Here is a 26,742-nt window from a genome sequence, read left to right as displayed (position 1 = left end):
CTACTTTCTGCAAGGAGAACAATAAACTTGTTGGGACATCTGTTGAAATGTAACTAGTGTCAGTCTTCATAATTATGATGTCGTGACTAGATGTAATCATTGTAACTGTCAAAAGAAAGAAAAGAAAAATATTTATTTTTTTAGAAAGGAAAATTATTTATACATGAGTTTCTTGACCATGGTTTTGGTCCTAGGTTGTACACCCATTATGTGCTCTAGAGAGTCAAAGTCAAAGTCATAATGTGAAACCCCTAGAAGGGCTCTTATATCAATGTAAAGAAAAATTTCATGTCATGAAAATGTCTAGAAATTGTCCAAGAGATCAGGTTGGCTAGCCCTAAAGGTCGACCTAGAAGAGGCTTAAGGACCCACTCAAATGACTATATGTTGGAGAGGAATTCGTCCTCCAAAGACACACTTGTGAATTCGGCTTTCTCAAGAAGATCTGAGACGGAACAAAAGTGTGAAGAGGGGGAAGAAGGGTAGAAAATCTGGAAAATTGTTTTGGATATTGATTTATCTCTCTCTGGCAACTGAATTCTCTGTGGAAGGACAGACTACTTCAGATCCGAATTTATGAAGAAAGGAACAGATTTTGTTTGGGTGGAAGGATAGTCTAGAGTCTTGGACTTGGAAGTCTTCATTGAAAATTCTATGAGAAAGAGTTCTATGGGTTTTCCCCTTTGGAGGGGTTTTGCCCTGGCTTGAAGCCTACTTCTGGTGTCTTTCTTGTGCGTGCACTATGATCTTCTATTTGGCAATTGTCTTGATGATAAACAGAGTTAATATATCATGCTAAAAGAATTAACCTAACTCACAAGAAATTGTCAAAGACATAAGAGAAACCAATTAATAATATCCCTAATGTTATGCCCTAGATTTATCAACATGGTATCAGAGCCAAGTTTACTTGTTTAAGCGCAAGAAGAAGATCATAAAGGGCTTCAAAACGTCATCTTTAAGATCGAGCTCCTTGGAGGTAATAACTCAAATTCTAGGCACATATAAAAGCCCTAGTCTCTGTGTAAACGCTACAGTTCAGAAGAAGAAAGAGCAAAGGTCTTGAAGAACATATCATCTATGTTCTAAAGCATCAAAAGGCTAGCTTGATAGGAGGTCGAGTCCATTGATGTAGAGATCAAACCGCTGGGCACATTATCAAGACCCAATTGCAAAATCTAGGCCACAGGTCTCATCAAGGTAGCGAAGGTATTTAAAAGAGCATTTTAGCTCTATTTCAAGAGACCAAATTAAACAGTGAACAACACTCCTAAGAACACACTCTCTAGCAAGCAAATCGAGGTTTTTTGGGCATTACTATTAGCCCTATTCCCGATCAAAAGGCCGCAAAAATAATTCTCCAGAACAAGGTCATAAAAAGATCATTTATCAAGACCGAGAGCCTTGCCTAGCAGCCTTAAGGAAGCCACATTCTCTGGGATTGGAGCGAAGGTCAAATGTGTCTCCATAAGGTCTACAAAAATATCCAACCTTCTAAAGCCATTTCTGGTACGTATGATCTATGTTTGTTGAGAATTTGTTCCAAGTATTGAAAGGCATCAAAAGCCTATTTATTGAATTTCTCCATCAACCTAAGAAGGAACATCAAGATTCTCTCCCTTCTCTTGTGCAAATAATCCAAGATCAATTTTGTTGAAGATTTTGAAGCATAAGCCTCAATGTCAAAAATCTTCTCTTTACCTCAGTATGAGATTTGAATCTTTTTCATCAAAAATTCAAGCATTTGTCACTGAGGAAAAGGAGCCAAGACTCTTATAGCGTGACTTTGCATAAGGGAAGACCTACATCAAAGGGACATTAAGCTTATTGTCTCATTCGATTCCTTGTATAAGTGTTTCTAAGAGAAGGCTCATCAGCTTGCTCCTAGTTCAATGACATAAGAAGATTAAAGCATATGTACATTATGCAGCAATAGGAGTATACGCTGACTAGTGGAATTAATATAAGTCTCTATAATTTGTGCCTTCTACAGTGACGTGGTCAGTATATATATATATATATATATATATATATATATATATATATACACACAGTTCTCAGTTAAAGAAGACCCGTGGAAATTTTTCAAAATTGATAGTAGCAATTGTTGAATAAGAGTCTATATTGAAACCCTTGTCTTAGGGTATAGACATCAATAAAAAATTTATCACATTGGGAAGAAAGGGGAGCTACATGCAGTAAAGGAATACATCAAGGATAAATCCATGTCTGAAGATCTATTAAGAAGTCTTGTAGCCATATATAATAAAAGTAGCATATTGTCTTTGTCCTGAAATTCTGAAGCAAGAAGAGCAACAGTCTTCCAGGAACATTTGGAAAAGCAAGTCCCATAAGAAGAATAGTGATATACCTATTTGAAGTCTCATTGGTAGGAAGTCTTGAAGATAGCAGCGGATCAATATAGATTGAAATATTTTTGTGAAGATACCATGACATCAGAAATTGCAGCTATGTAACCATAAGGTATGTATGGCATTTTTTTTAAGGGTTCGTCATGAAATATAGTAGGATTGATTGATTGGATGGGTTTGTTGAAATTAATAAAACCTGAGTCATATAAAAACACTAATCATGTTCCCTCATAGTAAACCAAACCCTAGGCCTTTAGGATTTATAAGAAATATATTATCTAGGGCTCATGAGCATGGATAAGGTTGGAACCCCTGGTCTAGGGTTGGCACATAAAACCCTAGAAGTACAACCTTTAAGTCTCATGGTTACCTTAAATTGTCAGATAGATATCATGCTCGTGTTATTAATAATTATATACTTTGCTTGGGGATACTTGTTAGTGAATGTTGCAGGTACAGGAAGTAAAAGAAGGTGGATGGGTTGATCCTCCGTTTTGAGAAGCATGATGGAAGGAGAGAACTGTACAGACCCTTGGATCCTCAAGCACTATGATAGGTTCATGATATAACTATGGAACTGCGGATGCTTGGTACATGGCAAGGAGAAGTAGAAGGTGAAAAGACCTCTACTATGGTTAAAATATTGCAATCACATTTGTAATTATGACAGGATGCATCATATGCATCATATTGAGAAGATGGCATCATATGAGAAACATGCAATTGAAGCAGAAAATAGCTCATGACATCATTGTAGAGCTTGAAAGATAGTTGAAGTAAAATTCTACATGGTTGTAGTAATCATTATGATAAAAAGAAAGTAGGTCATGATATCCTCATTAAAGGCATGATAAGGCAACCAAAGAAGTAGCATATATGGTTGGAAGAATGTCATCTAGCATGATAAAATATAAATCATCATTAGAAAGGAGCATTTGCAGTATGAGGATCTCAATGATCAACTACTAGAATTCACATTGCAAAGATGCATGAAGGCATAATTCACATATTGACAAGATGAAATCAACATAATATCTTTTCCCCCTTGGAAAAATCGTAATTTTCATTAGTAAAGGAAAATTACATGTTGTAGATGCAAAAAAGCATATGTTATATATGAGGCAGATGCCTATTAGGTATGCGATATCAAAAATAGTGCAATGTAATCCGCGTAGGGAGACATTGTGCTTCAGCAAGTAGTTCAAAAATGACTCTACGCAGAGAGTTATATATGACTGTCATTGTGCATAACTAATAACTTAAAAGACATTAATATTATTTACATAATCAAAAATAAGCAGGCTCCATCTGAGCCGGTTAATCTGTAAGGTCCATGAAAGGTCGATGGTAGTACTAATAGTGTGCACCATCCCTCAGCTCTTGTATCAGCCAAGTACCGAGAGGCCTGAGGCAGATGAAGGAACTATGGATGGATGTTCCTAGGGAGCAATATGTGAAGAAAGAAAGAGGAGATCGTGAAAAGTGCAACTATGGTCAACATCTGCTGGCCAAAAGAATTCGTTGTAACATCTCCATAGAGAAGGTATGAAGACCCTGATAAGGTTTGTAAAGGAAGAAGACCCTTGACATTGAAAGTCTTGGAGATGTGTTTATGTAGGATGTTGCAAGAAGTAGATGTCATGATGAAAGGCCATCACAAAAGGTAACTTTGATTTTATGTTCATTTTATATCTTTGAACACCATCTGGATGGGTTAATATAGGGCCACCGAAAGAGAGTTGTAGATGTCACCTACAACTAGCACTCCTGTGATTCAATAATAGATCCTGAAGAAAACATGATTTAGAAGAGGTAGTTGTATGAAACAAAGCCAGATGTGGTCTAATAGATCACTTTCCAATGAAGAAGGAAGACATGACTGATATGATTTACGAAGGAAAGTGATGGATGGTCGATGCCCTACAAAAGATGAAGGCTCCATAATGACGAAGATGAAATTCATAACAACGAAAGGAGGAGCTCTACAAGCAATTGATGGTACCATGATCTCCACCAAAGAGCAAAAATTTGTTGTTGGAAACAAGTCCCTAGCTAAGAGGGAGCTTGGACAAGTCCCTAGATAAGAGGGAGCTTGGGTACATTCCTCTTAGAGGAATGGGTATATCTTCCCTAGTTGAGAGGGAGAGATAGACACATCATTCTTGTCTTCACTCCGTGAAGAAAGAATGGAGGATTGGGTAAGCATCTGGCATCTGATACTCTTTGAGGATGAGGTAGGGCATCCAAGATAAGAGTAGTCATAGAGGAAATTCCTTGAGGATGTGGTATTCCAAGATAGGAATTGTCCTGGAAGGACATACCCTGTGAACACTCGGGTGGGGTATGTGCCTTGAGAGACAATGATGATGGTGTCTATCAGTCATTGGTCTCGCCAACATTGTGCTCTGATCTTGTGGAGAGATAGAGTTGTTATTCAAGGCCTTGCTATGTGACAATGTTGGTTGGCTTGATGCAAAGAGATGGCTTACCAATCCGACTCTTCTTATGAGAACTTTTCAATGGAAGTATTGTCCTTGTACCTATTGTCAATTATGAATACCTCCCTAGTTAAGAGGGAGTGTTGAAATGTAACTAGTGTCAGTCTTCATAATTATGATGTCATGACTTGATGTAATCATTGTAATTGTCAAAAGAAAGAAAAGAAATATATTTATTTTTGTAAAAAGGAAAATTATTTATACATGGGTTTCTTGCCCATGGTTTTGGTCCTAGGTCGTGCACCCATTGTGTGCTCTAGAGAGTCAAAGTCAAAGTCATAATGTGAAACCCCTAGAAGGGTTCTTATATCAATATAAAGAAAAATATTTCGTGTCATGAAAATGTCTAGAAATTGTCCAAGAGATCAGGTCGGCCTAAAAGAGGCTTAAGGACCCACTCAAATGACTATATATTGGAGAGGAATTTGTCCTCCAAAGATACACTTGTGCATTCTACATTCTCAAGAAGATCTGAGGAAGAACAGAAGTGCAAAGAGGAGGAAGAACAGAAAATCTGTCAAATTGTTTTGGGTATTGATTTATCTCTCTCTAGCAGTCGAATTCTCTGTGGAAGGACAGACTACTTTAGATTCGAATTTATGAAGAAAGGAACAGATTTTGTTTGGGTGGCTAGCCTCGCCTCTTGAAGGATAGCCTAGACTCTTGGTCTTGGAAGTCTTCATTGAAAATTCTATAAGAAAGAGTTCTCTAGGATTTCCCTTTTGGAGGGGTTTTGCCCTGGCTTGAAGCCTACTTCTGGTGTCTTTCTTGTGCTTGCATTGTGATCTTCTATTTGGCAATTGTCTTGATGATAAACAGAATTAATCTATGATGCTAAAGAATTAACCTAACTCACAAGAAATTGTCAAAGACATAAGAGAAATCAATTAATAATATCCCTAATGTTATTCCCTAGATTTCCCAACAACATCAAACTACCTTGCATGGAAGAAAATAATAGATTTGATTCTCACAGAAAATGAAGTTTATGATTATGTCAAGTGCTCCATCACAAAGCCTCCTCAAGAACAATCTCAAGCATTATCAAAATATGTGAAAGGAGAAATAAGGACTCAAAGAATATTCATTGAATCTATCTAGGATTCTCTCATTCCCTTTGTAGAAAAATTGAAGACATCAAAAGAGATCTATGACAAATTGGTAGAGCTATACTTCGTAAGTACAGCTGGGGAAATAATATCCTTAAGAACTAAATTATACAAAATGAAAGCATCAAAATAAGAAGGAATAGTTTCATATCTCATGAAGGTATCTCATATTAGAAATAGACTACAAGGGCTAGGAGAAACAATGTCAGATCCAAAGATAACCACTTGTGTACTGAGTATTCAATGCAGTACCAAATGAATGGGGCAACTTTGTATCAAGCATCTATGGAAAGAAGGAAGCCACTCCATTTAGCGATCTAGGGGCATTATGTAAGATTGAAGAAATCAGATTAAAAGCAAAGAATGAAGTTGGATCAAATGAGCAAACACAAACATTCGCAGCTATGACAAGGAAGGAAAGAAAGTTTGGAAGATTTGAGCCTCGAAATAAACTTCAAAAGAAAATTGACATGTCTAAAATTCAATGTTATGAATGTAATGAATATGGGCACTTCAAGAGGAATTGTCCTAAACTCAAGAAAGGCAACAAGAAAAGGACAGAAAGAAGTGAAGCCCACGTGACCGAAGAAGTAGAAGAACCAGATAAAAAGAAATCTAAGAAGGAAGAAGTAAAAGAACTCTACTATTAAAGGTCTCTCATACATTAAGTTTATTTTCAAGACAACAGTCATGGTATATAGCAATAAATTAAGATGGCATCATACATGGCATCATGGCAGAAACAACAATTTGCATGGTTGAAGCAAGTCATCTAGCAAGATAGGAAGATAAAAGATCATCACACCTCATCATCATTAGAATGAAGTATTTGCAAAAAAGGGATCATGAAGATCCTGCACAAGAATATTTCTTAAAAAGGTTCATCACTACTTAAAGAATCAAATGATACATAGACCGTCTACATTCCACCTAGTGTGGAAACCACAATTTGGAAGGATGAAGGTATGATGACAGCGAAGTGCAGTATGATAATTTAGTTGAAGTATTTTCCCATCTTCAAGCAAGGGAAAGGGCGTTGCCAAAGGAAGTCTAGATGATCACATGAAGGAAGAGGTATGCATAGGTTTGATAACTTTTAATAGGTAGATAATGTCGTATCATTAATTAATTATAGATAGAATGGATAGAATGCTCTATCTCATGAGCATGATTGAAGAAGAAGGAACTATTCCTTGTGAATGATACATGGAGGCATAAAATCAATATGACTTGAAGTCTTCTACATTATGACATGATAGAATCAACATCATATGATCTCATAAAAGATACGAGGCGATGGGAAACAATTGTTCCTATGCATAAGGAGTTATGTATAGAAATCCCGAGAAAGCAGTATGAAAGTTGAAAGGAGAGTTCATGAAGATGTGTCTACAGCAACTTAGATAAGATGATTGATCAACATCTGATGACAATTAAAAGAATTAGTTATAACATCTCCATGAAGAAGCTATGAAGATAATGATAATTATAGTAGGAGAACTTTGGTAATAAATGTATTGGAAATGGATTCGTATAGTATACAAAAAGATGTTGATGTTGCAAAGGCAAATGTTATGATGAAGGGCCATCATAAAGAGGTAATTTTGTTTTGATGTTAACTTTTAATTTTTGAAAAAAAACATCTGGTTGAATTGGAATAGGGCTACTGGAAAAAGGTTATAAAAATTCACCTACAACTAGTACACACAAAATTGGATGGATGATTCTAAAAGGAACACAACTTGGAAGAGGTAGCGGTATGAAGGATAGCCAGATGATGACAAAGAAGGTCACCTTCTGATGATAAGGAGGATAACATGACTAACAATAATTAGTCCACCACTATGTTTCGTTGAAAGTGATGAGAAAGATGGTCGAAGCCATACAAAGAAGTTATGGAAGAAGTCGGCTCCATGATAAAGAAGTTTAAGTTTATTTATGACATGATGATAAAGGAGTAGCCCTACAAGCCCCTAATAGTACCATGATCTCCACAATAAAATAGATAGTTGTTGTTGAAAATAAGTCCTTAGTTAAGAGGGAGCTTGGGTATATTCCTTTCATGTAAAGGAATGAGTAGATCCTCCCTAGTTGAGAAGGAGTAGATCCTCCTTAGTTGAGAAGGACAGATAGACACATCATTCTTGTCTTCACATCATTAAAAAAGAATGGAGGGTTGGGTAAGCATCTGAGACTAATGTTGATACTCTTTGAAGATGAGTTAGGGCAATAGGCAAGAGTAATCGAAGAGGAAAATCCTTGAGGATGTTTAAATCCAAGAGGGGAATGGTCCTAAAGGACGTACCTTGTGAGCATCTAGATGGGGTATGTACATTGAGAGACAATGATGAAGGTGTCTATAAATCATTGTCTCCCCAGCAATGTGCTCTAAACGAGTGGAGAGATAGAGTCGTTAGTCAAGGCCTTGCTATATGACAACGTTGGTTGATATGATGAGATGCACTAACATAAGCTGAGAAGATAGCTTATGAGATGGCTTACCAATTCGACTCTTCTTATGCGAATTCTTCAGTATGAGAATGTCCATGTACCATCTATGTATTATGAATACCCCCCTAGTTAAGAGGGAGTATTGAAATGTGTAATTAGTTTTGGTCTTCATAATATCTTATGTATTCTTGATTTCATGTATTTGATGTAAAAGAGAAGGAAAAAATATTTTTGTTATTTTATAGCATGGGTTTCAAGCTCAAGGTCAAATTATTTAAAGGTCAAAGTACCCATTGTGTGCTTCTAGGATTTGTCATCAATATATAGAGTCAATAGACCCTATTGGGCATCTTGTATCAAGTCAAAAGAATTTATTTGAGTCAAAGTTATGTCAAAATGTCCCTCCAAGACCATGTTGGCCTAGCAAAAATCAAGTCAACCTAGCAAGGATGAAGTCAGCCTCTAAGGGCAATTTGTACTCCAAAGAAGTGTATATATACAAGACACTCGACCTCATTTGTGAGATAATCCAACAAGTTCGATCAAGCAAGAAGAGAAGAAGAAAGATCAGAAAAAGAAAAAGGAAGAACAAGCGAAGGGCTAGTCTCAAGGAGGAGAAATGAAATTCTGAAATTTTGCTCACTCTCTCTCACATGTGCAAAGAAAGGTTAGGGTTTGATTGCAGCTACAAGCCCTAATTCCAGATCTTTAAGAAAGGCCAAAAATCTAAAGAACAAAAGCAATTATGAAGTCTCATTGTCTAGAAGAAAAAAGTAATCCAAGTGAAGAAAGGAGGGAGCTTAAAAGAAGTCTAATCACCCACACTTGAGAAGATGCAAAAGATTCTAGAAGGTCGAAATTGCAAAAGTTGTTAGGGTTCGAAGTTGCAATAGTTACTGAAGAAATTGCTGGAGTGTCGAAATTTGTTGCTAGAAGCTATTTAAGGAAAGCTCGTCAAGAAAGAGGTTGACTTGGTCTTGGAAGGGTCTTAGTGTTGGGTCTAAAGGTCTTGGAATTCGTCATTTGAAGATTCTATAAGAAGAGAAGAATTTCTTAGGTTTTCCTCTCTAGGAGAGATTTTGGCCCCGGCTAGTGGCCTACATCTTGTGTCCATTTGTTCTATTGATATTCATGTTTTGGTAGTTGTTTGATGATAAGAACACCATAATAATAAAGAAGAGAAGAAGCTAATTATAAATACTACAAATTGAAGTAAAGAACATCACAAGCAGTTAATCAAGTTAAGAGAAATCACCCCTAATCTAGTTGCACTTGATCTCTCAACACATCTAGGAGGGATCAACAATTCTTTGGAGCTGGGAGGATTATCTATCTCGATTCTCAAGGACTCCCATATTAGAAAATTTAAAGCTGGATTGGGCAGTGGTTCAAATAATTTTGCAGACCTTATAGCATTGAAGCTAGTTCTTATGATTGCAGCTGGAAAAGGAGCTTTACAATTTTTTGGGAATTCTAAGATAGTAATCAAGTGGATGCAGGATTTAAACACTTCAGATAATTTTATATTGAGGCCTATATTCCATTAAATCCAACACATCATACCTATTTTTAACTCAATATCATATCATCATGTCTACGGAGAAAGGAATATAGCAGATGGTCTATCAACAGCAAGACTTCTTACGGACACAAGGAAATGGCATTATCAGCGAGGAAATGGAAGAATCTTTGCAATGACCCACCTAAAATTACTAACAAAATGTGAATATTAGCATGCATACGGGGCATCCATATGATAGCTACATATGCATGACCCGCATGTTGAAAATAGCAACAATAAATGTTAAAAATAGAAATGCTATAAATAGCATTTCAGGTACTAGTGTTGGAGATAGCAACAAGGAATGATAAAATAGAAATGCTAAAAATAGCATTGCTATAAATAGCATTTCGGGATAGATTCCAATTTTAATTAGTCCTTGAATTAAAATTGAGAATTAAAATTCGAATTTGGTCTCAGCAGCTGTTTGAAAAATAATTAATTAATTCATCAAGTTAATTAGTTGGAGAAAATCAAACATGAAGTCTATGTGAAGACATGCAACAGTTATCCCTTTGATTGAGGAAGTTATCCCTTAATTAAGGAGATCAAGATGAGTTGTACTTTGAGTTGTAATTAGTTAGCTCAGTTAACTGAGTTAAGTCCAGTTAGATTAGTTCCGACAGTTTGTGGAACTGATTGTGAGTTCAGTTAGTTAATGCATGCATGCATGTAACTACTGCATTTCAGATAACTTTATATTCTCTCATAAATAACTCATGTATGTCAGTTCAGTCAAAGACTCAATTGAGATCAGAGGAATGGATAGTGTACTATCAGTGGGAGGATTTTTCCTATATAGGAAACTCATCCATGCAGAAGGAATTATCTCCTTCAGGATTGCGCAGTTACTTCTGAGTTTAGTGAGCAGTGTGATAGGTCAATTCACACAGGTGGCAGCATTGGACCCCAGAGGAAACTGCGCAAGGGAATAGGAGGCTTGGAGGGCAGAGGAGAAGGTTTGTGAGAAGTCTTTGGCTGTCTATGAGCAGCAGAGGGATTGTACTGAGCGCTGGATAGCTTGTGAGCTAAAGCTTTGTGTAATCCGGAGATATTTCCACTTGTATGATAATACAGATATCAGAGTTTTTAGCTGAGGCTTTCCCCAGAGTATTCTTCTGTGTTTCATGTGTGATTGAATCTTCTTCTCTGTTATATGTGTTCTATTTGATGTTGCTCAAAATCGATTAAGCTTCCGCAAGTTTGTTTGTAGAAGTAGATCAAGTATTTTGCTTTAGTATATTGCATTATCTGGTGATCTACAGTGGGAAATTCTACACCGCATGTATTGCAATAATATACATACCGACTAATATTGTAAACTATCTTAGCTTAAGTTAATAAATCAATTATCGAAGTAAATTTCTAACTTATCAAAATATAATGAATATATCAAGTTGGGTACTTGATATGTATACCACCCTTATAAACACATATATGATAAATCCTTAATCAAAAGAAAATATAACTTAAGTTACAAACTAGATTTGTTTAAATAAATAAAATAATAATTTAATTTAATTAAAATTATAAAGTAAATTAAATTCATTAAATATCTAAATAAAGTTAAGATTAAGTAAACTAATCAAATAAGACCTACGTATCCTATCCTCTAAAACAAAAAAAGAGAACCTACTCAATCAAATCTATATAAGGTTCAAAAGCATGCAAAGCTCCACGCAACCAAGACAAAGACACTGAGACAGAAAATAGGAGAAAGACAGTGATTCAAAGAGGAGAGAACCTTGTAGGAAAGAGGAAAATTACAGCAGAGACCTAGAAACAGAGAAAGAGACTGAAGCCTTAATTGTTCTTGGGTTTTTGCGCACGGGGGCAGAGTGCTTCAATTGTGAAGTACTTTGGAGCTGGGTGCCGACATTGTGCCCAGTTTGGCTGGGAGGTTTTGATCATTTTGGTAACGCAAGCGGGAGCAGCAACCGACAGAAACACCATCAGACAGAATTTCAATTTCATTAAGTTCAGGAACACCCCCATGCGAAATTACAAGTACTTGCTGATGATTTACTAAAATTATGAATGTCTGGTTACTTCATAAATTTAGGGCTTCAGTTCTGTATGAATGATTAAATTTAGGGTTTTGCATGAATGAATAAATTGAGGGCTTTACAATTGGAGTATGTAATGATAAATTTAGGCCTTTACATTTTGTAAGGCTTTACAATTTCTGCATTCCTGAATATATATATACACACACACACACACACACATTCTGATGATGGATAAGATGGACTTCATTTCTGGTTCAAATGGATATTTTGAACTGTTATGTTTGAAAAAAAAAAATGGGTATAGAAAGGCTGGGAGCCTCAGAAACGATGTATCTCATATAGGTAAAGACTGTAGGTAGAGGGTTTGAAATTTTTGAATATGATCACTTTATATATATTAAGAAAAAACAGTTTTTTGTAGCAATTTGGACTCTCAGTTTCTGTGATGGAACCTAACAATGCTAATTAGCATCTGAATAATGTAAACTTTTATTAATGAAATTATGGTTTTTTTTTTCCTGCAGAAGAAAAGCAGCTAACATTAATTCTAAAACTTTCCCTTCTCTATGATTCAAAAAAGTGAAAGATTATTTGACTCTGAAAAGTGAAGGTTCTAAATTAAGCTATGTTAAAAAATAATAATTATTATTATAATAACAACTCCACTTTGTTATAACTACCTTGTGCCTTTTGAACTTTTTTTTCCCTTCTTTGTGTCCACGGGAATGGCTGCCAGCTGAGTGGCTAACATCATTCTCTTCCATTCCCATCAAACCAGAAATATCATCATTGAAGTCATCCATCATACCCATCAACCTGACAAATTAAATAAAATGATGAAAATTATATATAGATGGTAAATCAAATATGGACATGTACACCAGAGCATATATAGATATATTGACAAAATCAAAATGGAGAGTGAATTTATATAAGAATACAACAGATATCCAGGTTATAATTCTCACCCATTTCTTGACCGCTTAATGTGTTTAATCCTCTTTTTCTCAATTCTTGAAAGAGGAACACGAGTAAATAGTTCCTCTTCCTGACGAGCACGTTTTTCGAACTTAGATTGTTCTCTGAGCAGTTCTTTACTTTCAGCTCCAACAATTTCTCTTAACTGTAAAAGGAGATCATAGCAACTATGTTAGCCATTCAAATACAGACCACATTTGGAAAGACACACAATTTCAATGATCCACCTCTTCTGGCCTTCCTTCTAGGTCATTTGCGAGCTCCTTCACAAAGGCACTGCGTGATGCTTTCCGCAACATCTCCTTCTGCTTACGCACTTCCAACTTTTTATTTCTTGCAACCATTTCCTCGTCCATAGCTGTTGGAGCAAACATTGGAGGCCGATATACACCTTCACCATCCTGATAATAGCATAAATGAAAGCATTAGTTTTTGCAAGGTTATGTGGGTGCATAGAAATAGATATGCTAAATGAATCACAGGCTTTGTTACAGTGCTTATCAAGTTACTAAATTACCTGAGCAGATTGATCCAGCTTAGAGACAAGCATATCTGGATTTGGCCTATATTTTAGAGCATCTTCTTTATCCATACCTAAACTCTCTTCACTTTTGCTAGCGATTCTATTGACAGGAGCATTATTAGCCACCCTTGATAGCTTCTCAATTTGGTACTGAAGCTTTTTGTCAATTGGCCGAATCTATCCAGAAACAATATTCCACAAAAATATAAGAAATTAATAGAGAGTGCACTCAATCAAATTAAGCATCCACCATCAATCATCAAATATCAAAAAAGTAATCATGTAATCTGCAACACAATATAAACCAGAGAGAGCAACAAACCTTCTCCAAGAACAGTCTAATTTCAACAAGCCGGGCGATGACTGGGTGGCCTTGAATTGAAGAACCCTCTACTTTCTTAATCAAATAGTAGACAATTGATTGACAATAACTCAGAAGCAAGAGATGCTTCGCATCTAGGTAGCTTATCCCATCTTTAGTTGTATACATGTTGTCCTTTACCTAAACAATGTCATAATTAAAGTGATATGAATTTGCATTGAAGATCCTCTCTTTCACCCAGATACTTTTATGATGTTTAACCGTATATCAACTGCACAGAACCTCAGAATTCCCTACCTGCTGAACAAGTGGCTGTAATTTACTTCTAATTTGATCAAGTCCCGCCTTCATTTCCACTAGCAAAGATGATAGCCGTGGGGCATCACTGCTAAGTCAAATCAGAGGTCAAATTTCTAAAAACTCTGATATAATTTGTTCGAAAAAGCCAATAAAAAGATGGCAGTATTGCATGATGATCCAATCAAACAACAAACATGACAATGGAAAAATTAAGCAAACTGAAACGAAAACATTATGATAAGATTAACGAGGCTGGAGATGGATGGGACCCACCACATGAGGAGCCTCCTGCTGACATTAGTATGGCCCTGGCCCCAGATGATAATGATGAGCCCGACCTGCTGCAGGGAGTATGGTTTAGTGTTTATATATTAGGCTGTGAGCCTTGTGGCACTTTGGACTTTGGCCTTCTTGTTTTGACACTGTGGTTTAAATTATTGGGTGTTTTGGCATAAGCCAGCCCATTTTTGAGCTTTTGACCTAGTTCGATGGGTGCCTATGGCAGCTCCATAGGCAGTCCACCTTTTGTACTAAACAATGTAAATCTTCTTCTACTAACACTAGTGCAAGGAAATTTTAATATCCCAAAAAGAAAAGATTATGATATAAGTCCCCTGGTTTGAGTCTGTGTTCAATTCAAAAACAATGAAATTCCAAAAACAATTGCCCATAGAAAAAAAATTGCTAAAACTTTCCATTAACTTCAATGGAGACAATTAAGTGAATTCCATTATAACATTCACATTGTATATTCAAATTAAAAACTAATACAATTTTTTTAACTTCAAAATTGACCCAAAAATATGCCAAATTAATGTCATGACTGAATATACACACAGAGATATATGGGTTTGAAAAAAAAAATTAAATTGTTTCGCAAAAAATGAATCTTAACATTTATTTTTGAAACTTGTAAAGGCTTATGCATGGCCGATTAAATTCACTGCTGCTTTAGGTTTTATGAAATTAGAGTTTTTTTGAAAAAACTCACCATATGAGGTTGGACCAAGATTGTGATTTTGCCACTCCCATCCACTCTGCAACTCAATGAACAGCTTTTAGAAATGAACCAGATCATTTCCCCTTGCTATTACCACATCAAATTAATGGGTAGTTGTTGTACTACAGGTCTCAGTCGCATCCCAGTTGCAAAGCAACTCAATTCCTGGTTTCTTCTCCAAATTTTAGTAAATTCTCTGAAATCAATTGACCTTTGGATTTCACTGATATTTCATTGATCAGGAAGTTCCAAGAGAAACATCCAACCGTGTGACAACCAAATTGGGCGTCACCTATTAGACATCATAATGTTCTCTCCAAAGCATATTTATGGAAGAGCTTGACATCTTTTTCCTTGGCTTGTAATGCCTTCACATCATTCTCTATTTTTGGAGCTGTCATGGTTGATAATACGAAACGATATGAACCTTCGAGTGCTAAGAAAAATTGTCGAACCATAAAAAGATCTGACCAGCCTAATTCAATTCTTTGTAGATGGTTTCACTTCCATAAAAAAAATCTTATCATGAGATTTAATTGCACTGGCATCAATATTTTTCGGAAGATAAGTCACTTGTTTCTTTCCTGAGTGATATTGATAACTAATTGGTTGAGATATCTGCTCTTATAATTTGTATATCGATAAGGAGTTATTAACATAATTCTCCATTATCAAGCTTGTAGCAGTTCCTTGATGAACTCTTGAATATGATTTTTTCATGTATTGATGTTGCTTGGTTTGTCATTGGATCTTCACTTGTAATTTCCATCATTTGTACTCCAACATCGAAAATGTATTTACTTTAACCAGATTGGCATTTTCTTGAGTCGTGATATTAAATTGGATGTTTGTGTTCCCTTCTCCTCAACTTGGATATTTTTATCTAAGGATCTTGATGCTTCATTATTGACGAGTTGTTCTAACTTGTTTTTTATTGACTTCTATTCACCTTTTAACTTATTAATATGTGCAATCAAGTTTTGATTATGATTCTTGGGGCAAGAAATTTCTTCATTTTTATCTATAATTTTTATCTATGGATTTATCAAACTCCTTTTGCATCTTTTGCACTAACTTTTGATTATCTTGAAGGATTACCTTTGAGATATCTTTCAGGTCTTTCATGAAGGTACTATCAAATCTAACTTCATTGTAATGTCCTCAAATGTCATCTACTTATATCGAATTGTCAAAAACATTTTCTTTGCGTTTAAGATGAAGGTACCTACTATTCCAAACCAAGGTAAACTGAGAATCATGTCAATTTCTTCCTTAACATAGTCGGAACATTAAATTGAGATATACATTCATAATCATCAATTGTCACTTGCAAGCCCTTTATTCCTTGTTGTCTTTTGCAAAAAATATATTCCTTTTCAACTATATTTGGCTTTGGAATTGATAATTAATTTTTCAAATCAAAATTAATGTAATTTTCCATCTGGTTCATGCTCATAACAATGTTAATCTCTTTTTCTTGAATACTTCCTTATAATGTAAATAATCCGCAACATGCAATTAAGCAACCTTTAAAAGAGAACTTCCTTCATCTTATAAAGACCAATCCTAGGCTTGAGTAATTAAATGTTTTTTAACATTTTAATACTCTTTATCTTAGTACCACGGAATATAATCTCTCATTTTTTCAAAAGAACTTAATTAATTCAAATTTAGCAATTGGGAGGTATACCCTTTTAATTTTTCCTTCTAAACACTTCATATTTCCACGATTTTTTCCTTCCTTCATATAACCTTTTTATTTATGTCCCTTTTCTTTATACTTGGTAATTTAATATTGTCTCACCAACTTGAAAGAGAAAAACACTCTTTAATTAATACTTTTCCTCCATATTTTGAATTGAGCCCCTTTTAACTTGAACTAGAACCAAGGGAACTTTTTAATTAACTTAAATTTTAAATGTACCCATTTTTTAACTTTTATAATATAACACTTCATAATAAAACTTCGATTTTTCTTTGAATATATTCGTTTGGTTGCCCACAGTTTCACTTCCAAAACAAAATCACTAATTTTTTTTTTTAACGTAGTCACAATTATTTTATATAATACATAAAACTTCTTATGCAGGGGTCGTGATTTTGGAAATAGGGGGGGGGGGGGGGGGGGGGGGGGGGGGTGTGGGGGTTGTACAGTTAGTATGGTTCACTAACCAATTAATTAGTATAGTGTTTGAATTGATTTGAATGGATCTATAATTTTAATGTGGTAGTAGACAGTGTTGATAATATCGCCGATATTTGAAAATATGGTGATATTTTCAAAACAATAATATATCGCTGAGTAAATATCGCGATATTTTGAAAAACTCGGCTAAATATCGCCATATTTTGAAAATCTCGGCTAAATATCATTATTGCTTTATATGTTTAAAAATCTGAAAAAAAAATATTTTTTATGTTTGCCGATATTTTCACCGATTTTGCCAATAAGATGTTTTCAGGACCCTCGCCGATACCAATATTTTCAATACCAGTGGTACAGTAGACAGATGGCAATTTTTTTAATGTATACGGACCAGAATTTAGTGCACGTATTGTATGGATGGCAGTGGTTATGATGTTTACAATGTGTATCGTATGGCTGAAAACAATTTCTTGTACAAACCGAATTTTTAACTATTGTACAGACAGATTTAATTTATCAGTCTAATGGCCATACGGATGCAGCAAATAAATGGCTGTATGGCAGCGAATTCCCTGCAACAGAAAATTCAGATTGTCTGGGATCAATTTATAGATTGATTTGATGTATCCATCATTCGACTACACTGCAAAAATTGGTGATGGATGTATGGTGTTGTACTACAAATTTGTAACTTCCTAATATTTGACAGCAGACTGTAATACTATATCTTCTAATTTCTTCAACAGAATTTTCCAGATTATGGTTCCCTCAAAATTTTGCAGCGGACAAAATCTTATTTTATTTCATTTTCTTCAATATCTGATTTTACCTTCAGACTTGTACCAAAATCATATTTCTTTAACATAATTTTGAAAATGACCAAAGGCCTCTTGTGGTCAATGAGCCAGCAAACCACAGAAACTCTAAAAATTTAATGTGGCTAATAGCCCGTATGGCAAGGGATCAGAAACAAAGCTTTAATACCAAATATGATAACCAAATCTAGCTCACCAATTAAATATCCAAAATATTTGGAATATAAAAATATCCATTAGGATAAGTAAATAATATATATAAATATATTAATATGAGTAAAAATGATATGATACTATTACAAATGAGGGCCCATGTATATACCTAAGTGGAAGTGCCCTTTCATTAAGAGTCGTGTACTTTGGAAACATATCATTTCATTAGTATTAATTATTACTTATTTTGATTAATTATAATTATATTTGTTACAAACCACCATAAGCACAAATACATATATTCTGATTTACCTATTTGGTTCAAACTTCAAATTGCTATCTATGCATAATACTAGAGAAAAGGCTAGATAAATTATAAGCAGTACATCCACCTCTCCTATTTTCAAGATTTCCAGAATAGCCAATATAAGACCTTTCTGTCCTTTCTTTCAAACCATTATATTTACACACAAACCTAAACAGAAGTACACAGAAGAATATGAGAGAAAAGTTCCTTGATTTAGTTATAAATGAAACATACGTTATGAAAAAGGAATTACACAACTCCTTTCTTGTAACATAAATTTCATTTATCCCCGGATGCGGGTGTCGGATCAAGAAGGACGGGCATGCCACATGCTACGCATGGGCTGCCTCGTGTAAATCCCACGGCTCCCCGAAGAAGGCCGTCATATGGCAATTGAACCCCCCAAACTGTTAATGCATTTAATGGCGGAGAGGAGAGGTAGATGGAGGAGCAGGGCGAAGTTAATGAGCGCCTGCAACGAGGGAATGGAGAAGAATATTACAGGCTCGATGGGTCGAGCAGGGTATTATGGTCTGAGGAGAGCTGGGGGGTGCGGAAGCACAGCGAGCTTCAGCCGAGGACGTTTTCATCACCCTGCGGCCTGGAAACTAGTCTCTGCCGCCATTCTGGTTGCTGGGTTGGAAGGAGAGGGCAATTCGCGAATTTGCAGCGACAATTCTGGAAATGGAATGGTCGGCTATCAAGGGAAGGAAGTCAAGGTGAAAGATGGGCAACTGAAAGCGAATTGGAAGGAAATTGCTTCTGCTACCAATTTCAAGCTCACCCTCGAGCATACAGAGGAAGCATTAGACTTACCATGGTTAAATTTCGCGAACGACAACCATGCAGAAGGGGTCCATCGAGAGGGTCTTCCTCACGAACCCCTGCAGCAGATGAGCATCACCACTGTTGCTGCTGCTATTGTCACAGGAGAGCTCGAGCAATCCCGCTACCCATTAGACAATTTGTGGAGGTCGGGAGTTCCAGTGAAGGGAAACCGGAGCTTCCTTCCTTCGGCTCTGTGGTATTCACCCTGCCAAGCACTGAGGACAGCGCAGGCGTTAATGCCCACATCTCAATCCTGTTTACCAAAATTCCGGAAGGCGGTGAGGATGAAAACCCCCAGGACCCGCAGGAGAAGCAATTGGAAGGCCCGGGCAAGGAAATTGACACCGGAGAACAATTGGTTGCGGAAAAGGACACTGCTGTGGTGCCTCCAGCGTCTGAAGCTGGAAGCTTGGGGGAAACAAGCTTGCAAGACCGCTTTCCTCCAGTGGGGCCACCCCCCCCAGGTGTGGATGAGGAAAAATGGCGGAAAATGTGGGAAGGACGCGCAGAAGGTGATGGGTGGGCATATGTGGTTGAAGACACGAGCCTCTGTGAAGAGGCGGATGCACACCTCGCGGCCCTCCTTCCATCTTCAGCTCGTCTCCAAGATTAACGCAGCGGCGGGTAATGTCTTGATTTTGTTATTTGGTCATGTCTACTGGCATTTGCTTCTTCTATCTCTGTCTTGTTTAATTCTGTTGAGTCCATGGTCGAGTCTATGGCCAAGCCTTAACTCTGGGAAGTCTAATTTGATAGCTGACACCAGTGACTCAGTCATGCTTACATCTGTCTGGTATATGGGTCAGTCTATCTTAGCTGTTCGCCCCTGCGTGGGCAGTCATGTGTCTGGTCTTCAGGGAATCTGATAAATTCGGCCACTGTTTTGAGAATATGGTTCGGTGCTGCCCCTGTGTGGGAGCTTTTGTTCTCATGGTTAATTCTGTTTGGTTTTGGCGAAGCTGCCCCTGCGAGGGAGCTGTAAGGTCTACAGTCAGGATTCCCAGGGTGACTCTTCAGGCCCTGGAAGGCATGTCATGCTGTTTGTAATTTTTCTTGTACATATAATATAATGCTTAGCTAGTTTTTACAGAGAAAAAAAAAAAACATAAATTTCATTTATGACTAAGTAAATTGAGAGAAAGAGAGGTCATTTATATCAGTATTTTCATAAAAGCACTTTTGTCATAAATGAAACATGCCTTATGAAAAAGGAGTTGCGTAAACTTCTTTCTCATAACGTAAGATTCATTTATAACCAAACTGCTTTTACAAAAGTACTAACATAAAAGTTAAATAAACTCTCACGCTTTTATGAAAGCACTAATATAAATGACCTCCCTCTCTCAAAGTACTTTAGTCATAAATGAAACATAAATTATGAGAAAGGAGTCATCTAACTCCTTTCTCTCTCGTAATGGCCATTTCATTTCTGATACTTAGTTGTAAATGAAACGTACATTATGAAAAGGAATTGCGTACATTTCATTTATGACCAAATTGCTTTTATAAAAGTACCAATAAAAATGACCCCTCTCTCATGTACATTCTATGTAAGAGAGTGTAACTAATGAATAATCAAGCAATTATTCTCTCTCATATTCTTTCGTGTATTTCTGTTTATGTGAACTCCCTTCTCATAAGGTATGCTTTATGAAAAGCTAAAGAACTTAGATAACTTAAGGTATCTCGAGAAATTTTCTTCACAAAATTATGCTGCTAATTTTATTCAACAAATAGAATGAAAATTCTTCAATTTACGCCAGAGAAATTGATAACATAAAAACCCAGAAATCAATAACTGTTGCTACTCTGGCAAATTAAGACAAATACGGCAATAATAATATGAGACAAATGTAGCAAATCTTCAGTCTTATTATATTAATATATATGCCAATACAATAGTCGGACAATGGCTGAGAAGATAGGATCCCTAATAACAGCTGCAAACCAAACTGAAGATGAAGCTCCGATTGAAGATCTGAATGATCTCCACTCTCGATCCACAGATCTGCCCCAGATTTGCTCACTGATGACACTCTGTGAGACTTCTGGATGAAATCTCCTCCAAGAGTGTTGGGGTTTCGTCCAACACGTACAAGGAAACCCAAGGGTCTCCCAAGGGTTTTCTCCTGAGGGTTTTACCAAGGTTGGGGGCAAAGGGAAAGGCGGAAAGAGGCCGCAAAAGAAGATCAATGAGGAAAGACAACCGAGCCACAATAGCTTTAAGATCCTAGAAGAAGAAGAAGGAAACAAAGAAACAAACCAGGAAATGGAGAACATTATCACTGAGAAGGAAAGGGATGACAGCATGGAAGATATCATAGAAAACATTATGGAGATAAATAGGGACCATGAGATGACTCCAAGTGAGGCGAGAACGGAGGACCATGAACTGCAGGAGATTCTAGATAGGGAAAATCTTGATCTAGAGAAATTTCTGGAACAAGGAATGACCAAAGGAGTGGACTCCCTGCCAAAAGAGGAATATGACAGGGTTCAACAACTCTTCCTATGGAGATCACAATCAAAGGGAACTGGAGTCAAAAGAAATCATGAAAGCCAGGAACATAGAGGGGTCAAAATGATGGAGGAGACACAGGCACAATCTCCAAAGAACCCAGGCAGGAAAAGAGGAAGAAAAAGACAGAAGGAGTTGCTGAACGAATGTGGGAAACTATTGATTAACTCAGGTAAGATGAAAGAGCTCACCAGTTACTCCTTTACAAACCTTTCTTAATGAAGCTCACAACCTGGAATATTAGAGGCATAGGAAATAGAAGGAAACAAAGAAATCTCAGTACTAGAATAAAAGAAGAAAAACCAGATATGGTTTTTATTCAGGAGACAAAATATTCGATGGATGAGATTAGAGAAATTCATAATAAATGGCTAATCAAGTATGAGTATCTAGAGGTTAAAGCAAAAAACTCAGCCGGGGGGGGGGGGGATTCTCACATTGTGGGATCCACAGAAATTTGGAATCCTAGATGCTGAGGCATCTAGGAACTATCTTTCTTTGATTTGTCAACCTTTAGGTGATAAGGAGATATACATGATCACAAATGTCTATGGACCTCAAAAGCAAGAAGACAAACTCAAGCTTCTCACCTCCCTTGAGGAACTAACAGCAAGACACCCTAATATGCCCTGGATCGTTGCAAGAGATTTCAATATGATAAGATCTCTTGCAGAGAAAAAAGGCGGTATCAGACAGCTAGGCAGAGATTCCATGGCCTTCCAGAACTTCATAATGAACATGGGGTTAGTGGACACTGGAACAATAAATGGGACCTTCACCTGGAACAACAAAAGGGGAGGGGCTTCACAAGTCGCATTTAGACTAGATAGATTTATTATCTCAGAGGACCTCTTTCTCTCAAGCCCTGTCATAACAACTTCTATTCTTCCCTTTGGAGGTTCGGATCATTGGCCTATACAGCTGGAAGCCACTTTTATGGGTACACCAAGAAACAGACCTTTCAGGTTTGAGAATGCCTGGCTCTCTCACCCTGAATTCACCAATAATATTGACAAATGGTGGAGAGAGGATCTAAACATTCAAGGCACTAGAATGTTCTTGCTCCAACATAAACTTATTAAAGGTTGGAACAAAAAGGAATTTGGTAATATCTTCAAAGGTAAAAGAGAAGCTGAGCAGAAACTCCAGGAGATCAATCAGATCAACATCACAGAGGGCTTTACCGAGGAACGGAAAAAGCTAGCTGATTCTTTGCAGGAAGAATGGGAAGATCGGTGCTTGCAAGAGGAGATTTTCTGGAGACAGAAGTCAAGGATACAGTGGATTAGAGAGGGAGAAAGAAACACGAAGTTCTTTCATAAATCCACAATGGATCACAGGGCACACAACAGAATCACAAAGCTCAAAGACTCTCAAGGGAGAGAAATCGTCTCTCACAAAGACATGGAATCTCTCCTTGTACAACATTTCCTCAGTATTGCAGAGGAGCCTCTAGGGGATAGATCCAGGTTCATCAACCATTTCACTCAGTATATCCCTTAGCTGGTTACCAGAGAAGATAACCACAATCTTAACAGGCCAGTGTCGAAGAGGAGGTCAGTGAAGTGATCAATGAAATGCAAAATGGAAAAGCTCCAGGCCCGGATGGGTTCAATGTAGACTTCTTCAAAGCATGTTGGAAAACAGTCAAACAGGATATCCTTGAGGTGGTGGAAGACTCAAGAAGATCCAAAAAGGTTCTAAAGGCTTTTAATGCTTCCTTCATAGCTTTGATCCCAAAACAGGAAAAATCCATGACTCTGGATGGCTTCAGACCCATAGCTTTATGTAATGTGGTGTATAAAATTATTTCCAAGGTGATCACCAATAGACTCAAGCCCCTTTTACTAGCTCTCATCTCAGAGGAGCAAACGGGCTATGTGGAAGGAAGACAAATCCTCAATAATATCATCCAAGCTCATGAGGTGGTACACTCTCTCAAAAGCAACAAACAAGCTGGTATGATCATTCAACTGGACCTAGCAAAAGCTTACGACAAGCTAAGTTGGTCTTATATAAGGGCAGTTCTAAGAGCCTTTGGCTTCAACCAAAACTGGATAAGATGGGTTATGGCACTAGTTACCATGACTAGTTTCTCCATCCTGCTTAATGGCGCTCCTTCAAGACTCTTCACACCCTCCAGAGGTCTCAGACAAGGGGATCCGCTCTCACCCTTCCTCTTTGTTCTCATGATGGAAGGGCTAGGCAGAGCGATTAAAATGGCAAATGCTGAAGGAAGAATCCAAGGCATCAAACTCACCTTGGATGGAGCGGCTAACACTCATCAACAATTTGTGGATGACACAATGCTACAGGGCATACCCACAGTCAGGGAAGCTAGAATGATCAAACATATTTTGAATGACTTTGCTATGGCTGCTGGCACAGAGGTAAGCCTCAACAAATCAAAAGTTTTTTTCTTTAACACTGACATTGCTATTCAAAGAAATATCACCAGAATTCTTGGGTTTCAAAGGGACCAGCTACCTTCCAAGTATCTGGGCATACCTCTCACAGATAAACCTCTCAGCAAGGAAGTGTGGGAGCCAATTATAAATAAACTTCAGGACAAGATCAGAAAATGGACATGCAGGTCTTTAAATTTGGCAGGGCGCCTTGTGCTCACACAAGCTGTCCTGCAGGCCATTCCCATGTTCATGTTCTCAACTCTTCCTGCTCCTAAAGGAATTAAGCAACAGATCAGGAGCATACAAAGGGACTTTCTATGGGGCAAAGGAGAAGAGAAAAAGAAATGGGCTTTAGTTGCCTGGGACAAGATCTGCAAACCCAAGAGCCATGGTGGCTTGGGGCTTCATGATCCTGAAACCATCAGCAGAGTTTCAGGAGCTAAACTCTGGTGGAGGTGGATCAAGGAATCGACAACTCCCTGGGCTAAGCTTTGGAAACAAAAATATGCCAAGCATTGGCAGGAGAAGGATCACATTAGAATGTCAGGGCATATTAAGGGCTCCCACATTTGGAACCTTGCCTGGGAAAATAAAAGTATTGTTCAGCAACATAGTTTCTGGGAAATTTGAGCTAGGAACCTAGCTCGATTTTGGGAGGACAACTGGCAACAAGAACCCAACTTGTATAAGGATGAATTAGTAGCTCTCAAGAATGACACAGACAACAAAGGTCTACTTATGGTAAAAGACTTCTGGGACCAGGATAGGAACAATGGAAAATGGAGAACTTGGAAGGATCTAGGCCACAGTGAAGAGAGTCCTTTGAAGGCCCAGGCAGACTCTGTTATGTAAAAAAATTAGTTAATTTTAGGTTTATTATTTAATTTTAGGTTTAGTTAGACGAAAGGGCACAATCATAAGATCATGCCCTTTCCCAAAGGGTGTCCATGGCAATATATAAGCCAGGAACCCCATTTGTAATCATCATCATCTGTCTATTCATCTTTTTAATACAATATTTATACATATAATTCTGTGTATCAGAAGTTTTATGCTTCATTGGTATCAAAGCAGGTTCGGTTCTCCGGCTGTCCACCCGCTGACTCCACTGCCCTCTGCATAGACCATATCACAACCGTCACCACTTTGTGTCCACGCCGCGTACCATCCTCAGCCTGCTTGGCTATACCGCTGCACCACTGCAATCCGCTGCTCTCTGAACAGTCGATATCTGATAGCGGCATCAACTGTGCCACAAACCCTATCGTGGAAGCAGTCTCTCGTCCAGCAAACCCTCGGTCCATTCCGCCGTGCCTGTAATTTCCGTTGTCCAGTCTTTACCGCCGTCCGACCACGTCTGCGGTAGTAATTCCTAAGTTTTGAACCGTCAAAAAAAAAATCGAACATTCAATCGACGTGACTGTTCTGAGTGGGAAATCCAACATTCAATTAACATGACGGTCAGCGAAACTATATACAACGTCCAATATATATTCAAGTAAAAATAGCATTTATTTGTATATATAACGGGAAATATATACATATAACGTTAATTTATATATAATATATAACATATGTATAATTATATTATATATAATACATATAATTTAATTAATTAAATTTATTTTAATTAATTAAAAAGTTATATATATATATATATATATATAAATTAATTTAATTAATTAAATTTATTTTAATTAATTAAAAGTTATATATATAAGTTAATTTAATTAATTAAATTTATTTTAATTAATTAAAAGTTATATGTATAAAATTTATTTTAGCTAATTAAAAAAAAGGGCAAATATTTTAGCTGGCAAGTAAATACACGCCCCCGCAAACCCGCTCAATGTTGACAATGACAATGGCGGATTTCCAAAAAAAATTGTTGGACTTGGAGCATAAGATAAATAGCAACCACGATGAGGTCAGTAAAAAATTAAATGAATTCCAGATCAAGCTTGGGGAGCAAGCTAACGAAATCAAAAATCTTCACGATACGACAAATCGAATAGAAATAAAGATGGAAAATCAACATGTCCAAACAGAAGTAAACATCAGAGAGGTCTTAACAATGCTGAAAATTCTGTGTAAAAAGTCGAATTGTACACCCGAACAACTACTAAAAGAAAGTGAAGAGAATCAAGAACACATCTCATTAGATTCAACAAAGTCAACAGACTCTCATGAAAAAGTTGAATCCCCAAAAAAATCAGCGACACCCCACCAAGAAGTGAGTAACACAGCTTTTACAAACAAGCAACTCTGGGATAACTTTACCAATCAACACCCTTTTTTCGCTCAACCATTAGCAACATACCAGCGAAGGGCAAAAGTCGAGATGCTTAAATTCGATGGAAACGAAAAAAAACAATGTTGCATGGATATATAAAGCAGAAGAATACTTTGAGATATATGACATCAATGACGATGACGAAAAGCTC

General features: G+C 37.0%; 1 protein-coding gene across 2 annotated transcripts in view; it reads right to left on the bottom strand.

Annotated features, from left to right (window-relative positions):
• The window catches only part of LOC149228313 (Sas10/Utp3/C1D family), a 140,879-nt gene that overhangs the window by 78,503 nt on the left and 35,634 nt on the right, over positions 1-26,742 (bottom strand). For both annotated transcript variants that reach the window (XM_089378151.1, XM_089378152.1), the window contains exons 3-8: positions 14,121-14,208; positions 13,824-14,003; positions 13,496-13,678; positions 13,206-13,379; positions 12,969-13,123; positions 12,681-12,816 (exon numbers count right to left, since the gene is read on the bottom strand). In XM_089378151.1, coding sequence (XP_089234277.1) covers positions 12,681-12,816; positions 12,969-13,123; positions 13,206-13,379; positions 13,496-13,678; positions 13,824-14,003; positions 14,121-14,208 — 916 coding nt within the window. The remainder of the gene's footprint in view (positions 1-12,680; positions 12,817-12,968; positions 13,124-13,205; positions 13,380-13,495; positions 13,679-13,823; positions 14,004-14,120; positions 14,209-26,742) is intronic.

The sequence above is a fragment of the Pinus tabuliformis genome, chromosome J (assembly GCF_031772625.1).
Source record: "Pinus tabuliformis cultivar Carrire ecotype Pingquan chromosome J, CPIR1, whole genome shotgun sequence".
Classification (NCBI taxonomy): Eukaryota; Viridiplantae; Streptophyta; class Pinopsida; order Pinales; family Pinaceae; genus Pinus; species Pinus tabuliformis.
This window is presented reverse-complemented; position numbering and strand designations above follow the sequence as displayed.